Source organism: Schistocerca gregaria, chromosome 1 (assembly GCF_023897955.1).
Source record: "Schistocerca gregaria isolate iqSchGreg1 chromosome 1, iqSchGreg1.2, whole genome shotgun sequence".
Taxonomy (NCBI): Eukaryota; Metazoa; Arthropoda; class Insecta; order Orthoptera; family Acrididae; genus Schistocerca; species Schistocerca gregaria.
The window spans coordinates 683,997,537-684,013,249 of record NC_064920.1 but is presented as its reverse complement, the minus strand read 5'-3'; the positions used below and the strand labels follow the sequence as shown (position 1 = coordinate 684,013,249).

At 39.3% G+C, this 15,713-nt stretch overlaps 1 protein-coding gene across 45 annotated transcripts in view; it reads left to right on the top strand.

Moving 5' to 3' along the window:
* LOC126363857 (serine/threonine-protein kinase MARK2-like) overlaps positions 1-15,713 on the top strand; it is a 284,053-nt gene that overhangs the window by 246,585 nt on the left and 21,755 nt on the right. For all 45 annotated transcript variants that reach the window (XM_050008038.1, XM_050008036.1, XM_050008028.1 and 42 more), the window contains one exon: positions 13,237-13,527. In XM_050008038.1, the coding sequence (XP_049863995.1) occupies positions 13,237-13,527 (291 nt within the window). The remainder of the gene's footprint in view (positions 1-13,236; positions 13,528-15,713) is intronic.

Sequence of the window (15,713 nt, the reverse complement as noted above, 5' to 3'; positions counted from 1 at the left end):
AGTAAGGAAGGGAATGCTGCAAAAGTTGAAAGATGTAGACATGAGCCGTAACAAATCCAACCCATTCACATGGATTAGGTAGTATATTGTTAGTGGCTCCTGGAGAGAGTTGGGGTAGCTTCACCCTATCACCAACGTATTCTTTCAAGACTGGTCTATTTCACAGGCATATTTATGATCACTACAGCAGGAATGCCTCTCAAATTAGTGTCATTTAAAAAAAGTGAACTTTTCAGGAGTGAGAAAAGTCACTAACAATTGTGCTGAAATGTACGAACTTCTGTTACAAAGTTCTAGACGAATGTGAAGTCCTGTTAGAAACTGCGTGCATTGTTACAGCTCGAAGCATTTCTTGCACAGACTTGTTGGTAAAGAAATTCATTCAACTTGTATTTGTGAGACGGCCATGAAGACAGTTTGGGCACTGGTTCCGACTATAGTGATGATGGGAGGGTTGCATGGAATTATGCCATTGTCACCGTAAAATTGTGAGTGAAGAACTAGGAATATTGGTTATTTATTGCATCATGGACCTTTGCCTTTTGCGGGCAAGTGCTCTACCAACTGAGCTACCAAAGCACGACTCGCGCCCCATCCTCACAGCTTTACTTCTGTCAGTAACTCGTCCACTACTTTCCACTTACCCCCGAAAGGCAAAGGTCCCGAGTTCAAGTCTCGGTCCGGCACACAGTTTTGATTTGCCAGGAAGTTCGTTCCATATTGTTCGCAAGATATTGGTCCTCATCAAATGCTTATTTCCTGTATTTCTTTGCTTCGTTACTGAAAGTGCATGCTTCATTGATTATATGTACTTTACTATGCAGCTGTTTATTTGCTGTCACTGTGGTAGCAAGACAAAAATGGGTTGCTTATATATACTGTTACTGCTCAGTAGCTTACATTTACCAGATGGAACAAAAAATAGTATTGTCTGCTATATGTATAGAGGCTTTTATTGCAACACCACTATTGCAGTATAGCCTACCTAACTTGACATAATGGGAACGGTCAAGTGCAATGTTTCTCCGGTGCAGGTATATATTTCTGTTTTCCTGCCTGATGAGTCTGTTTCGGTGTGTATGTACTTACTTTTGCAACATTGTCATTGAAAGTAACTTGAGGAAATAATTGCAATATAAATACAGAGTTTTTGGGTCACAGATTCTTAGATAAAAAAGTTGTCAATGCCAAATGTGAAAATTTATTAGTGAATGCATACATTAGTTAATGAAATCAATAACTCCTAGAAACTTCATTTGAAAACCATAACTGAACACACTGATCCACTTCTGTCACTCATTCAGGAAACAGAAGAAATAATGAAATGTTTAATGTTATTTGTTTCAACAGAGTGAGATTGCATCTGCAATCACTTTGTTAAATGTAATTGGAAAATGAATTATTAACGTCAGCTAACACAAGAGCTACCTGTTTAACTTTCAAACAGTAATCAATGTTCAAGTTTATTTCCACATGTTATAAACGTCTGTGTTTGTGGCTAAGCTTTGCTCGAGCTTTTGTTTTCCAGTACCTTCAAGCATATTGTTCACAACTATTCAAATAATCCGCTATATTTCCCTCAGAACTCCTACCTCAGTTACCTGTTCTTATTGTTTCTTGCAACTGAAGAATCTTCTAGTAAAGCAACTAAACATCAGTGTGCGTCCTGAAAATTATAACAGATAAACATTGCAGCTTTCAAGTAGGTACGGTAAAAGAAGAGCTATAATGTTGTATTCTGGCAGGAGGAATATATGTACACAATGTGATCCAAAGTATCCAGGGCACCTGACTGAATATGACTTAAAAGTTCATGGCGTCCTCCATAAGTAATTCTGGAATTCAATATGATGTTGGCCCACCCTTAACCTTGATGATAGCTGCCACTCTCACGGGCATACGCTCAATCACGTGCTGGAAGGTTTCTTGGGAAATTGCAGCACATTCTTCATGGAGTGCTGCACTGAGGAGAGGTATTGATATCAGTCGGTGAGGCCTGGCATGAAGTCGGCGTTCCTAAAAATCCCAAAGATGTTCTATAGGATTCAGGTCAGGACTTCGTGTAGGCCAGTCCGTTGCAGGGATGTGATTGACATGTAACCACACCTTCCACAGACCGTGCATTATGGACAGGTGCTCGATCATGTTGATAGATGCAGTCGCCATCCTCGAATTGTTCTTCAACAGTGGGAAGCAAGAAGGTGCTTAAAACATCAATGTACGCTTGTGCTGTGAAAGTTCCATGCAAAACAACAAGGGGTGCAAGCCCCCCTCCATGAAAAATACAACCACACCATAACACCACTGCCTCCGAATTTTACTGTTGGCACTACACATGCTGGCAGATGATGTTCACTGGGCATTCGCCGTACCCACACCCTGCCATCGGTTCGCCACATTGTGTACCACGATTTGACACTCCACATAACATTTTTCCACTGTTCAATCGTCCATTGTTTACCCTTCTTACACCAAGCGAGGTGTCCTTTCAGCATTTACCAACATGATGTGTGGCTAATGAGCAGCCGCTCGACCGTGAAATCCAATTTTTCTCGCCTCCTGCCTAACTTTCATAGTACTTGCAGTGTGGATCCTGATGCAATTTGGAATTCCTGTGTGATGGTCTGGATAGATGTCTGCCTATTACACCTTATGACCCTCTTGAACCGTTGGTGGCCTCTGTCAGTCAACAGACGAGGTCAGCCTATACGCTTTTGTGCTGTACGTGTCCCTTCTCGTTTTCGCTTCACTATCACATTGGAAACAGTGGACCTAGAGGTGTTTAGGAGTGCGGAAATCTGCTCTCACAATGTTTAGTGATTACTGAGGTCACTGATATGGAGTATCTGGCAGTAGGTGGTAGCACAATGCACCTAATATGAAAAAGTTTGTGTTTGGAGGTTGTGGAAATACTTTTGATCAACTCTGACTTGAGATTGTAAAATGTAGGTAACATTTAAGAAGTTCATTCTGTATCAGTCAAGAAGATGTGTAAAAATCCAATTTTTGGGCCAAATAGGTTTTATGAAATCGAATGATAAAGTGTGTCAAAGCAGTCGAAACACCATGTGTCTGCACAGTCGAGCAGTGCAGTGATGACAAAATCGCGGAATGCGGGGAGCACACCTCTGTAGCAGCGAAAGGGTTAATGCGGGTGTGGTGGCTTTACTTCATAAACTGCGCGCTCCCCCCTAAACGTAAGTTTGCGAGCTATACTATGGCGCTGCTTCTCTTGGCACCTACAACTGGCAACACAGCAATCTCCCGCGTCTGGGTGGGCATGCACGAACCGCCAAGATAAAAGAATTGAACTATAGTGCCTCACCATACTGTTGTCAGGGTACAGTTTATTATTTTTAAAGTGCTTTGCACTTGCTACATGATGTTGAATGTGATTTCGGTGGTGCTTTTTAATCAGTTGTCACTCTGAATACAGTCACTACTAAACTGTTTTAGCAACATTATACATTCTTCCAGCACTCATTTTGGATATCAGCATATTGGATGCTGATAAGAAAGAAAAATTAAACAAGCATCAGAGCGCCACCACAAGCTATACTCGTCACTGTGTATGACATAACAAACCTTGAACCGAATTTGGTCATGCAATGATCAAAAGATATGTACCCTGCAAACAATCAGCTTGGCAGCCATTTTAGGCACTTAATTAGTAGTCTCTTAGCAGAAACTTTTGTAATTTTCAAAATTTATTAATGTAAATAATAAAGATGAGAACATATTGTTGTTTCACTTTGCTTTTTGTTAATTTTATTCAGTTTTTAATAATGTTTTGTCAATTTTCTCTTGCATACTTTTTTTTCCCCCCACTGTATGTCATCAGTTTAAACATTTCTGCAGAAAGTATAATGGTTCCTTTTTTTTACTTCTGTTGCGTCAGAACTTGATTTGTAAACTATGAGATTTCAAACTGGAAATAAATCACTGGAAAGATAATATTATAAAAAAGGATAGATTGCTTCTCACTAAATACTGGCGATATTGAGTTGCGGGTAGGCACAACAAAGAGACTGTCAAACAACTAAGCTTTCAGCCAAAAAGAAGCCTTCTTCCAATTTAGAGAGAGAACACACACACACACACACACACACACACACACACACACACACACACACAAGAGCTGCGCGCGACCACTGTCTCTGGTAACAGAGGCCAGAGAGTGAGAAGCTGTGCGTGATGGGCGAAGCAGTCTGGGTAGTAGGAGTAAGGCCTAATGGCTTTCTTTCCATCTTGCAACTCAATGTTGGGGAAAAAAAACCTTGTTTCACAAAGCACCTAGTCTTCAGCGCACGTGGTGTATCGATTATTGATAGCCGGTCGGTGTAGCAGAGCGGTTCTAGGCGCCTCAGTCTGGAACCGCGCGACCGTTACGGTCACAGGTTTGAATCCTGCCTAGGGCATGGATGTGTGTGATGTCCTTAGGTTAGTTATGTTTAAGTAGTTCTAAGTTCTAGGGGACTGATGACCTCAGATGTTAAGTGCCATAGTACTCAGAGCCATTTGAACCATTTGATTGTTCATATGGCTTTGAAACGCATCCCTGTCGGTTTTTGAACACATTCTAAGTTGATTTCTGAATGATTTGTGAATGCGTGCATAGTGCGCATGATGTCTGTCAGGTAAATCCTCATCGCACCTAGAAATAAACTTCCCTGCAGACAAAAAGGTCTATACAAGATAAGCGAAGTAAAGCCAAACGGATGAATGCCAACCGCTGTCTGATTATGTGGTTGATTGGGTTTGCGAATGATGAGCATTGTTATAATTACTTGCGAAATCCATACATTCAGACTACCATAGTGGAAATAAACGATTAACAGGTAAGAAAGATTACGTATTATCTTCTCGGTGTAGCTAAGAAAATGAAATTCTGACAGAAAAGTTCTGGCCAGATCGATTTACTGCTAAGGGCCAATTGTACACTCCCCAGCTAGCAGCCGCTTTAACTTCTATTCTGGAAGTAGCGCAGAAAACGCGTTGTACCAACATGTAACAATGCCTAACCGGAGAATAATCGCGGGACAAAGTTAGTGAAGTTATACGGCGAATAAGCTTTGACATTCACAGGGATAGTTACAGAATTAGTGATGACAAGACTTTGATAGAATGAAGGAGGAGAAGAAACGGGGACATCACACAAATTAAGGAAGAATATGACGATCCCAAATTTGTATAAAAATTTTGCACTACTACTTTTCGATCTCGTGCTCGAACACAAATGTTGTATGTATCAGACTATTCAGAAAGATGTGCACTACAAAATGAACATATTTTTGAAAATTCAATTTCTTTTAGAAATTCATGACTCCCTATCTCAAACGCTTGTGGGAAGGGCGGAGTATTGCTCCGGTTCAGAAATATCGTAGATCCGGGGCTAATGCACTGAGCAGTCTGAGTACAGTGGGGAAGTAGGTAGTCTCCATGTGACCTGTGTTTACATTTTAGTGATTTTGCTGTTTCCTCTTCCTTTACTGATCTCACGCCAAATGAAAACAAAACCGATTTCTGTGGCCGGGTGCTATCAAGTGAATTAAAATACATTCACATGATTACAGAAGGCAGAAATATGTTATTAGTTTCAGATTTTATTTTATTTCCACCTTTCTGACCGCTAAGCATTACTGACCTTGTAGAACAATGAAGTAATTTTTGTCGGTTTGCTACAGAAATTTCCTTCTATTAATCTTTTCCACTGAGGCAGCCAATATACTTGAAACAAAGTGTAATTCCACACTATAGGCTAATTTTAACTATTTGCTGCATTTCAAGTGCACGTTTTCACTCCTAGCACATATCGCATTATGCCATAATACAGAAACAAACATGAGATAACACAGTACTGGTACTCCAAGAAAATTTACATCCGAAAACCACATTGAAAAGCTTAATATCAGGTTGATGTCTACTTCATTGGGAATTTGCACATACAAATGTGGACTTTAAATGTGTACATTTTAGTATGGTTCACAAAATTCCTATGCTCTCAGAATATCCTCTTATGTCTTGTTTCTTTTAGGACAATGTAAGATCTTTTAATGTTTTACACCTACAAACATAAGGGCCTCCTAAGTCGTGTAGCTACGCAAGCTCGTGGCGCCTCTTATCTGGTGCTCTGTGGCAGCTGCTGAAACGAACCTATTTCTAACAGGTCGGTGGAAAATATTGCGAATGGTGGTTCGAAAAGCGTTACTTTCAAAGTAAATTTCCTTTTACGCAAGTTGAACTATGTCAGAGATTGTACAATGAATTTCTTAAATCACAGAGCGTTTGACTCTCATTTAGAAATCAACTAATGACAAGCCATTTAGAAGAATTTCGAGCCCAGAAGTTCAGACATTTATGTCGTTATTAAAAATTTTACTGGCTCATTTGTGTGTTATATCTTAGTGTAACACGAGCATAAAAAAAAACCAACATTATACGTGAAAGGTTTGCTTTTCTTGTAGCAACACTGTGTGTATTAATTTAAACTGTTAACTGTTGCTGTTTGTGTGTTCACGCTAGTTAAGTGATGTTGCCATTGTACTTGTTTGTGCACATCGAAGATCTTTCCAAAACGTGTTTTCTTCCCTGAGTTTCGTTTTATAATGTGCCGGGGAATTCTACGCCGTGTATAAAACCATAAACATTCAAAGGATTGCTAAGTTATACAGTTCTGAAAGAAAATATACTGTCAGTTAACAGGGAAAAAGTGCGTCTTCACCCGGGAGAAATAGTATTTTTAATCGGGAAATCTGGGAATTTTTTTTCCTTGTCCGCGTATACGCCCTGTTTAAACAAATAATTCGGCCTAAGCCTTGTAGTAGAAGAAATCGTTAAAAAGAACCAATTTTTCAATGTATACAGTTAATCAAATGGATTGATTTGAATTATAATTTTTGTACATTTAACTTCGAACAATGTGTAGTTTCAGTACCTGTTATTGTAATGATATACAAGGGCCGATTTTTGGTCCTGAGACAGTCAGTCCACAGCCGAGTTTCAGTTGAGAAACCTGTGTTGCTTAGATCAACAACAATGCATGAGCTTAACTGTGAAATAAGTGTAACATAATTACGCCATATGTTAAAACAATGAGAGTGAGAGTGTCTTGTCTCCATACGTACTTTTTATTCTTCAAGAAATGTGAACTATGTAGTTAGGCTTTTACTGCTCGTAGATGTTCAACAGGAAACTGTTGTAGCAGTATGTGGATGTTCACCTGCAACCTATTAATGAGGCTTATCAGAAGTGAAACAGTAGTGCACTGGCTATATAACTGTGTAGAATTGGGGGGGGGGGGGGGTGAACAGTGAAAGTAAAGCACTGTGAAAATGCAAATGTACATCGTTTAAAGTAGTCGGTGTTCACAACACACTTTTCAGCCAGTGTAGCAACGCAGTACATTGACACCGAGGACAACAAACGAAGAAATAAAGCAAGGAACGCTACAAACAGATGTGCCCTGTCTCTTATATTCAGGTTGCAGTCAAGAAGGAAGGTACTAACTGAATTTTGGTAATTAATAGTCAGCATTTTACAATATTGTAACATAAAATGTGCAAACAATGTTTGAAATTCTGTCAGTGAATTATTGCAATGTTTAGGTTATTAGTGATGATTAAAAGATCTCTATTTTTATTTAGATAATGCAAATTTCCACATAACAGCCCACATGAAGTCCAGTTGTTCTCTTACTAATTTTCCAAACCCAACATGATTGGCAATGTTAGTTTTGAATACATTTCTTCTTTGAGAAAAAACTGGATTCACTCACATGAATCTTCTAGCTTAAAGAAACTGAAATACTTCCCAGTCAAATAAGAAAGAGTCGTTCGAAAAATGTAACAGCTGTTCATATCATCATTAAAAAAAAAAGAGGTGACGTATCATCATTTCCCTTTCCTTTGTGCTCATAACAATGAGATACTACAACCTCCATCTCGATGTAATAGGGGGAAGGGGCTCTAATAACAAGAAATGCTTGAAGATGAGCTTGTGACTGTCACTTTGTGTGGAAATTTTGTTTTGTGATTATATTTGGTGCTAAAGATACTCGTATGACAGATAGGTGGTATAATATTTACTCCTGTTCTCAGGACATTTCTGTTCATAATATTTTATGCATACTGAACAGCCACCTGAAAGAAGTAGGGTGTGTCTTTTTAAATAGTTTGCTTATATTATACGTGCCATGTCTGATATGGTGCTAGACCCAGAAGACATCATAAACCAGGACAGGATATACTGAGTGGACCAAAAAGAATCATTAGATTATTAAAAAATCATAACTATATTACACACATGAAAAAAGTTTTGCATCACCTTGGTTTCGAGAGCTCTGGAACCTGTACAGAAAATGGGAACGGAGATCAACATAATCATCATTTCCGCTCTTGTTATTGTTCATGAATACCACACATTGCGTGTTGTACCACCATGCAGCAAGACCTTCAGAGGTGGTGGCCCAGATTGCTGTACACACCGCTACAACTAATACCCATTTGCACATCCTCTTGCATTGCTGCATGCCTGTATTCGTCGTGGCATACTACCCACAAGTTCATAAAGGGACTGTTGGTCCAGATCGTCCCATTCCTCAATGGTGATTTGCTGTGGATCTCACGGAGCGATTGGTGGGTCACGTTGTCCACAAACAGCCCTTTTCAATCTATCCCTGGCATGTTCAATGTGGTTCATGTCTGGAGAACATGCTGGCCACTCTAGTCAAGCCATGTCATCACCCTGAAGGAAGTCATTCACAAGATTTGCATGATGGGGATGCAAATTGTCATCCATGAAGACGAATGGCACGCCAATATGCTGCCGATATGGTTGCACTATCGGTTGGAGCATGGCATTCATGTATGATACAGTCGTTACAGGGCCTTCCATGACCACCAGTGGCGTGTGTCGACCCCTCATAATGCCAACCCAAAGCAGCAGGGAACCTCGACCTTGCTGCAGTTACTTGACAGTGTGTTTAAGGTGTTCAGCCTGATCGGATTGCCTCCAAACAAGTCTCCGGCGATTGTCTGGTTGAAAGCAAATGCGACACACTTCAGTAAAGAGAACGTGATGCCAATCCTGAGCAGTCTATTCAGCTATTCGGTGTGTTGTTGGGCCCTCTGTACAGCGCTGCATGGTGTCATCATTGCAAAGATGAACCTCCCCATGGATGTTGGGAACAAAGTTGCCCATCATGCAGCCTATTACACACAGTTTGAGCTGTAGCATGGTGTGCTGTGGCTGCACAAAAAGCATTATTCAACATGATGTCATTGCTGTTAGGGTTCCCCGAAGCCATAATCCATAGGTAGCGATTATCCACTGCAGTAGTAGCCCCTGAGCGAGGCACTTCACCGACAGTTCCTGTGTCTCTGTATCTCCCCCATTTCCGAATAACGTCACTTTGGTTCACACAGACACACCTGGACACTTCCCTTGTTGAAAGCCCTTCCTGGCACAAAGTAACAATGTGGATGCAATCGAACTGTGGTATTGACAGTTTGGGCAGGGTTGAACTACAGACAGTATGAGGCGTGTACCCCTTCCTGGTGGAATGACTGTAACTGATCGGCTGTGGGACCCCCTCCGTTTAATAGGCACTGCTCATGCATGGTTGTTTTCATCTTTGGGCAATTTTAGTGACGTCTCTGCACAGTCAGAGGGGCTGTGTCTATGATACAATGTCCACAGTCAATGTCTATCTTCAGGAATTCTGGGAACCGGGCTGATTTATAACTTTTTTTGGTGTGTGTGTGTTTGAGATATGTGCATGAACAACATAATGTTGAAAAAAAGAGCAAATCCTTGAGTTTTACATGGTCCCCGCGAGGAAATAACAGTGTGCACTCATTTCAGTTCTTGTAAAAATGGTTTCGGGGCAAAAGAAAATATTTTGTGTTCTAAAGTTTCCACAGTGTGGGTCAGCAGTAACTATTCAGCTTGACTTTTGTACTAGGTATGGTGTGCATCCTCTTACAACATAGAGCAATTTCGGGAAACAGGTTGTTTGTGTAAAATCACAAAAATGTGGCTGAATCTGTTGATTTCTTGGAAAGAAGTTGGCAGGTACTGTTCATCAGTGTTTCTACACACGAACACAGCCATCACCTTTTGTCAGAGGAAATCTGGACTAGGTTGTGAATAACGCTTTCCTCAAATGATGAAATTACCAGCTGACATGGTGACAGCAGAACTGAAGGCAAGCAATGAAATGTGTCAAGTGTAGTACTCGAACAGGACGTCTTGGTCAATAGGTCCATTCTCATAACCTGATCCTTACAGTCTGATCGGAGCAGCAGTTCCAGTGGCCCTTCTGAGATCATCTTACAGTGCTCTGGTAGCAGCCGCATGACATTGCAATGCAGAGATGGTGAGATATCGGTTTTTACACAGGGTTTTAATGCATTGGCACATTATCCAACATTCCTTGCGTGCTGCCGTGTGTCCATGTGGTGTGTCTGAAACCTAAGGATGACTGATGGAGAGACGTTAGCACTTGCAACGATGGAACAAGAAGTCTGTTCTTTTTGGCTCAGACTGACTGCCCCTGCTACTTGCACTGCATTAAGATGTCATGTTGCATGCGCTTGCTTGAATACAGCATCCACAAGTGACAACTGCCATCTGTGTACCCCACTGGAGGAGACTAAGGCAATGGTGTGCACATCCTTCGTAGAGGTCACCCGACACACTAATACGTAACCAGGGTGTATACACCCCAGGAAAAGCCTGGGATTTTTTTTTTTATCTAGGAGAAAACTGGGAAGACCCCAGGAATTTTTAGAATTTTGGGAATTTATCATAGTTTTAGTTTTCCGTTAAATTTTCGTAATTTTCGCAGATAAGAATAGATATTCTGACAAAGAATTTTACTTTAGCCTGCAACTGCATAATAATACTACAGTGATAAAACATAAATAACACCAAAATAAAACTTCTAGTTGCAAAGAGAATGTGCCATTTGCAACAAGAAAACACATCTCTCATACAACTGCCTGCCAACAGCAAAATGTATCAAAGGCTTTAGGACGAAGTCCGTGCAGCACTTAATATTAACTGTTCTCAGTGTGCTTAACATCACAAGTGTTTAAATTAGGTTCGTTTGAGCAGTTGACAGTGGACTTGTGCATATTTATAGAGCTGAAGTCATAAAGAGCAGCACCTTTCTCCTGCTTCTCGCTACGAAGTGTGGCTGTTAGCTGCATAAGTAGTAGACACAAGCAGACAGATCAATCCAGAAAAAAAAAAAAAAAATTCTGGCTTGCCTAAGCTGCCAGTTTCACGCATGCACAGAACAGTCAGAGTTGCAGTGAGGAGTGACCCGTGTTGCTGTTCCATGGTTTTGCTGTTCCGTCGTCGTTTATAGCTCTCACGTCAAATGGAAACAAAATGGATTTCTGTGGCCAAGAGCTATAGAGTGAATACATTCGCATAATTGCGGAAGGCTAAAATATGTTATTAACTTCAGTTTTTTTTTTTTTTTTTTTTTTTTTTTTTTTTTTTTTTTTTTTTTTCCCACATTGTTGGTACTTGGTCGTAATTGGCTTCCCAAAAACCACACTGAAAAGCTTTAGGAGAACTTTACACATCTGCCTTCCATTAACCACAATGTTTTTTGGTCCCACGTCATGGTTCAATACTTGTCTGGGACTCCTCTAGGCTTGATGTAATTTCTTAATTTGTGTTATTTACGTATTAAATTTACAGAGCACCATTCTTCAGTAAGCCATAGCCCGGCAGCACATCGTGTTTGTCATTGTAACTGCCCTAAGGCTTTGTATTTACTCCTGAAATAGAATAAAACTGCCACTTATGTATACAGTATCTTGGCTTCCCAAATAACTTTGTTAATTTTTTATATAGTTTAAAAAAGTCTTGAAAAGCTTATTATTCTTAGTTTTGGTGTCTACAAACAATGTTTGTTTGTTTGCTTTCTTTCTCCAAGGATTTTTTTTCCTTCTCAAAAGCTTTTTGCAGTGCTTTATGGGTGTAAACTTGATTGCAAATTCTACATAACAATATTTCTAAGTATGAGTAAAAAAAAAGTAAATAAATAATAATTCTTTGAAGTCACCACATAGCAAAATATTAGGGTACTTTGAGTTGTAGAGTCTACTTTTGAAATGAATATTGTGCCAAGGACTGCTTTTTAATTTTGTACCTTGATAGGATATGATAAAACAATTGCCCTAAGAACAATAACTCTGTATCTCCTCTCTGAACAACATGCGGCAGTACTGCACATGGTCACATGATACCCAACAACACATGAAATTCCAAACACGAGTGTGACAAAAGGAGTTTGAGCAGAGCAAACACCAAGGTGGGGGGGAGGGGGGTGTTTCGTTTCCTAAAGTGCCAGGAAGTTCTACGTTGGACTATATAGTCTGTACCATTCAAAGAATAGATAAGTTTTAAAAATCCAAGGGAAAATATACTGTCATGTAACACGGGGAACATGTTTTCACTTGGAAAAATGTGTGTTCCTAATCGGGAAAAAGTGTACTTCTAACCCGCAAATCCAGGAATTTTTTTCCCTTGTCCACATTGACAACTAGAATGAGTTTAGTTGTTATATACATTAAAAGTGAAGATCTCAGGCTACACAATAAGACCGCAGGTACTCTCTGCATCAAAATAGATTCAGCATACTGGATGTGGACACAAGTTTTCATCTAACACTTTTGAGCAATGTGTATGTGCTTGTCTGTGCACACATTAATACTGTCTGATCACTGCAATTGTTAGAGGAAATAATATGCAATGACATTTTCATATGCGTTTGTATTTAAAGCCTTTTTACTGTAGCGCATGTCATTAATCAGAATTTCAAATTGTTGGTAGTAAATTGTTATGTTCCTGAAGTGAAGTGATTACATCTTCAAAGATTTAACAGCAAAGATCTAATGCATTATTAACTTTTAATTGAAACACTTGTTTACCATTCATGATAGAAACAGTTGAGAGTTCTCACTTAAATAATGCACTGCCGATAGTACCATTTTAGCAACAAACAGAACTGCTTGTGAATCTTTTTTATGTTTTTATTAAACACCTTACTGCATGTTATACTATCACAGATATGTTGCCTTCTTTTTAGAATTTTCCTTGTGTCTCAGTATAAGACTTCAAAATGCGTGTGTAGAGAGATTTTGATAAGAATGCCTAAGTATACCATTAATAAATCTCAGAATTATATATTAGTTTCTAACACTGTATTTGGGATTGCAGCACGGGAGTGAGTAGTGGAGCGGGCACGGGTGCTGGTGGAGGAGGAGTGACCATGGTAACAACTGGTGGTGGTCGTGGACCACCAGTTTCTCCGGCTGTAAGCAACAGACAGCCGTTCCCTCGCAATGTCCCAAGTCGCTCAACGTTCCACAGTGGACAGAATCGTCGTAACCATACGGCTGCTGCGTACGGGCTGGCCACTCCTCTCCAAACGCAAGACACGTCTGCAATTACCCATTCGGGCAGGACATCATCATTCTTTTCTAAATTATCCTCCAGATTTTCTAAGCGGTAAGTGTCTGTCAAATTAGATAATAACGTAGTTTCTGTAGTGTTTTAGACAACCTCTCATACTTCCTGAAGTTAAAACAGTTACACCTCAGCAGCAATAATTCGGTAATGTGTTCTTCATTATATCATACATATATATGTAAACCAAATTATGTTTATTGTTAATGTTATATGTATTGATTTTCACTGTACATGTTGAGTACTGTGGGCCTCATTGCTGTATTTCATAACACCAATGACTGTATGCTTAAGTTCTTTTCAAAGATCATCTTAAACATGTAATAATCTCATGACTGAAACTGAAATCAGTCTGATATGTTATTTTCTTTGAGTGAACAATGAAAGGGAAGGAGATACTCTTCAAAGTGTAGGCATGGCTAAAGTTTAGGTATTCAGCGAAAATTCGCAAGTAAATAGTAATATCCAAGAATTTGCTGAAATGTGACTGCACAATTGATCCGATGTAGTTTCTGTTTGTTCAACTGTAATAACATTGTAACTTACGATAGATGCTTAAAACTGTTGGTCCTTTTTGTAGACCATATATTCCAGTCATTTTGTTGTAACAATGAAAAAACAAAGATGGACAGATACGTAGGTCAATGGTAGTTTGTTGAGGGCATTCAGAAAAGTATTTGTTCTTAAGTTACATGAAAGGAAATGGATTTGGGGACAACTGAATCTTCAAGCAGTTGTTTGCATGCAATTTATGTTGTAATAATTAGATATGAATGTTAGGAATTAAGGATTGCCATTCCAGTGCTGCTGAAACAACAGAGAATTATTATATGTGATTATACCACAAGTCGTAACTGCTCCTTTCACATATGATATGTGAAAGATACTGCTGTTACAATGGAAGTCATAACAAGGTTTCCTTCTCGTTTTTCATTAATAGAATGACCACAAATTATAAGCATTGGTACCATTTGGTGGAAGGCTATTTGAGGATTGTCCTAAATATAAAACTGAATGTGAAAAATATTTCCTTTCTCTATTGCCAGTTGTAGGATGTGAGTAGAGTTAACAAAGTCGGCCCATATTATTTCTGTAACTACATACGAAAGTAGTTTTGCAATTATTTAATGCTTATAAATTAACAGTACATATTTGATAAAAAGCATTTATTACGGCTGCAGCATGTATCTTGTTTGAAGACAATGTTTAATTTTAGCCTACATTCAAGAGTCTCGCCTGGAAATAAGATCGTTTGTTCTAATACAAATGTTCAGAATATTAGTAGTTTGCACCCTTCATTTTACTCAAGATTTACAAGTGTTTACTTGCTCCTGCTGTGTCATGTACTCTACGCTGTTGTGACAGTTCAACTCGAATTAATCTTTTGTGTATTGACCAATAATAGCAAAGGCAATAAAACAATGTGACAAAAAACACCCAGTAATGAATTACACTACACGTGTTTGTGTATCCATTTTTATGTGGAAATTAATTCGTTGACATCCATTGAGAAGTAGCCCTTCAGAATAGCATGTTGTTAAAATACTTGTATATGACGAACTTAAACTATATGTATTAAAGAAGTTGATAGTTTCAATGTAAAGATGCCCATTGTTGATGACAAATCGGGTGTTTTGGTGTGTGCGTGTGTGTGTGTGTGTGTGTGTGTGTGTGTGTGTGTGTGTGTTTCAAAGATGAAATAGTAATGGGCTTTTTCACTTTGTCTGTTTTGATACCTTGAGATATAAAAATACTTTACAGTTAAGAAGTTGAGACATAGAATTTATGCTGTTGTATGGCAGTTATACATTGGAATGTTTCCTGGCAGGAATTTGTTAGTGTATATTTAATTAGGTCTCTAATGTTCATTGGGAAGCAGAGAGAGCAATTTTCGTATGAACATAGGCTTACTAAGTGTAGTTTGTCATACTTCAGGTTTTATTTACACATTGATACATAAAAGTTTGAGCTATTTCTGCACTAGCTGCTAAACGTTAACACTCTCCCACCCTCCTCCCGCTTGCTGTGTGTGTGTGTGTGTGTAACAAAATAAGAACCTTGGTTCGGGGGGGGGGGGGGTTGTAGTCTACCCAATTTAAAAAAATTTATATTGGGACAGGTGATGGAATATCCAAATGTGATGGGATGTGAAGCAGCCATTGAAGTTGAGCATGTTGCGCTCAGCAGCAGGCTCTACCACTGGGTGACCAACTTTGCCGTTGGCCATA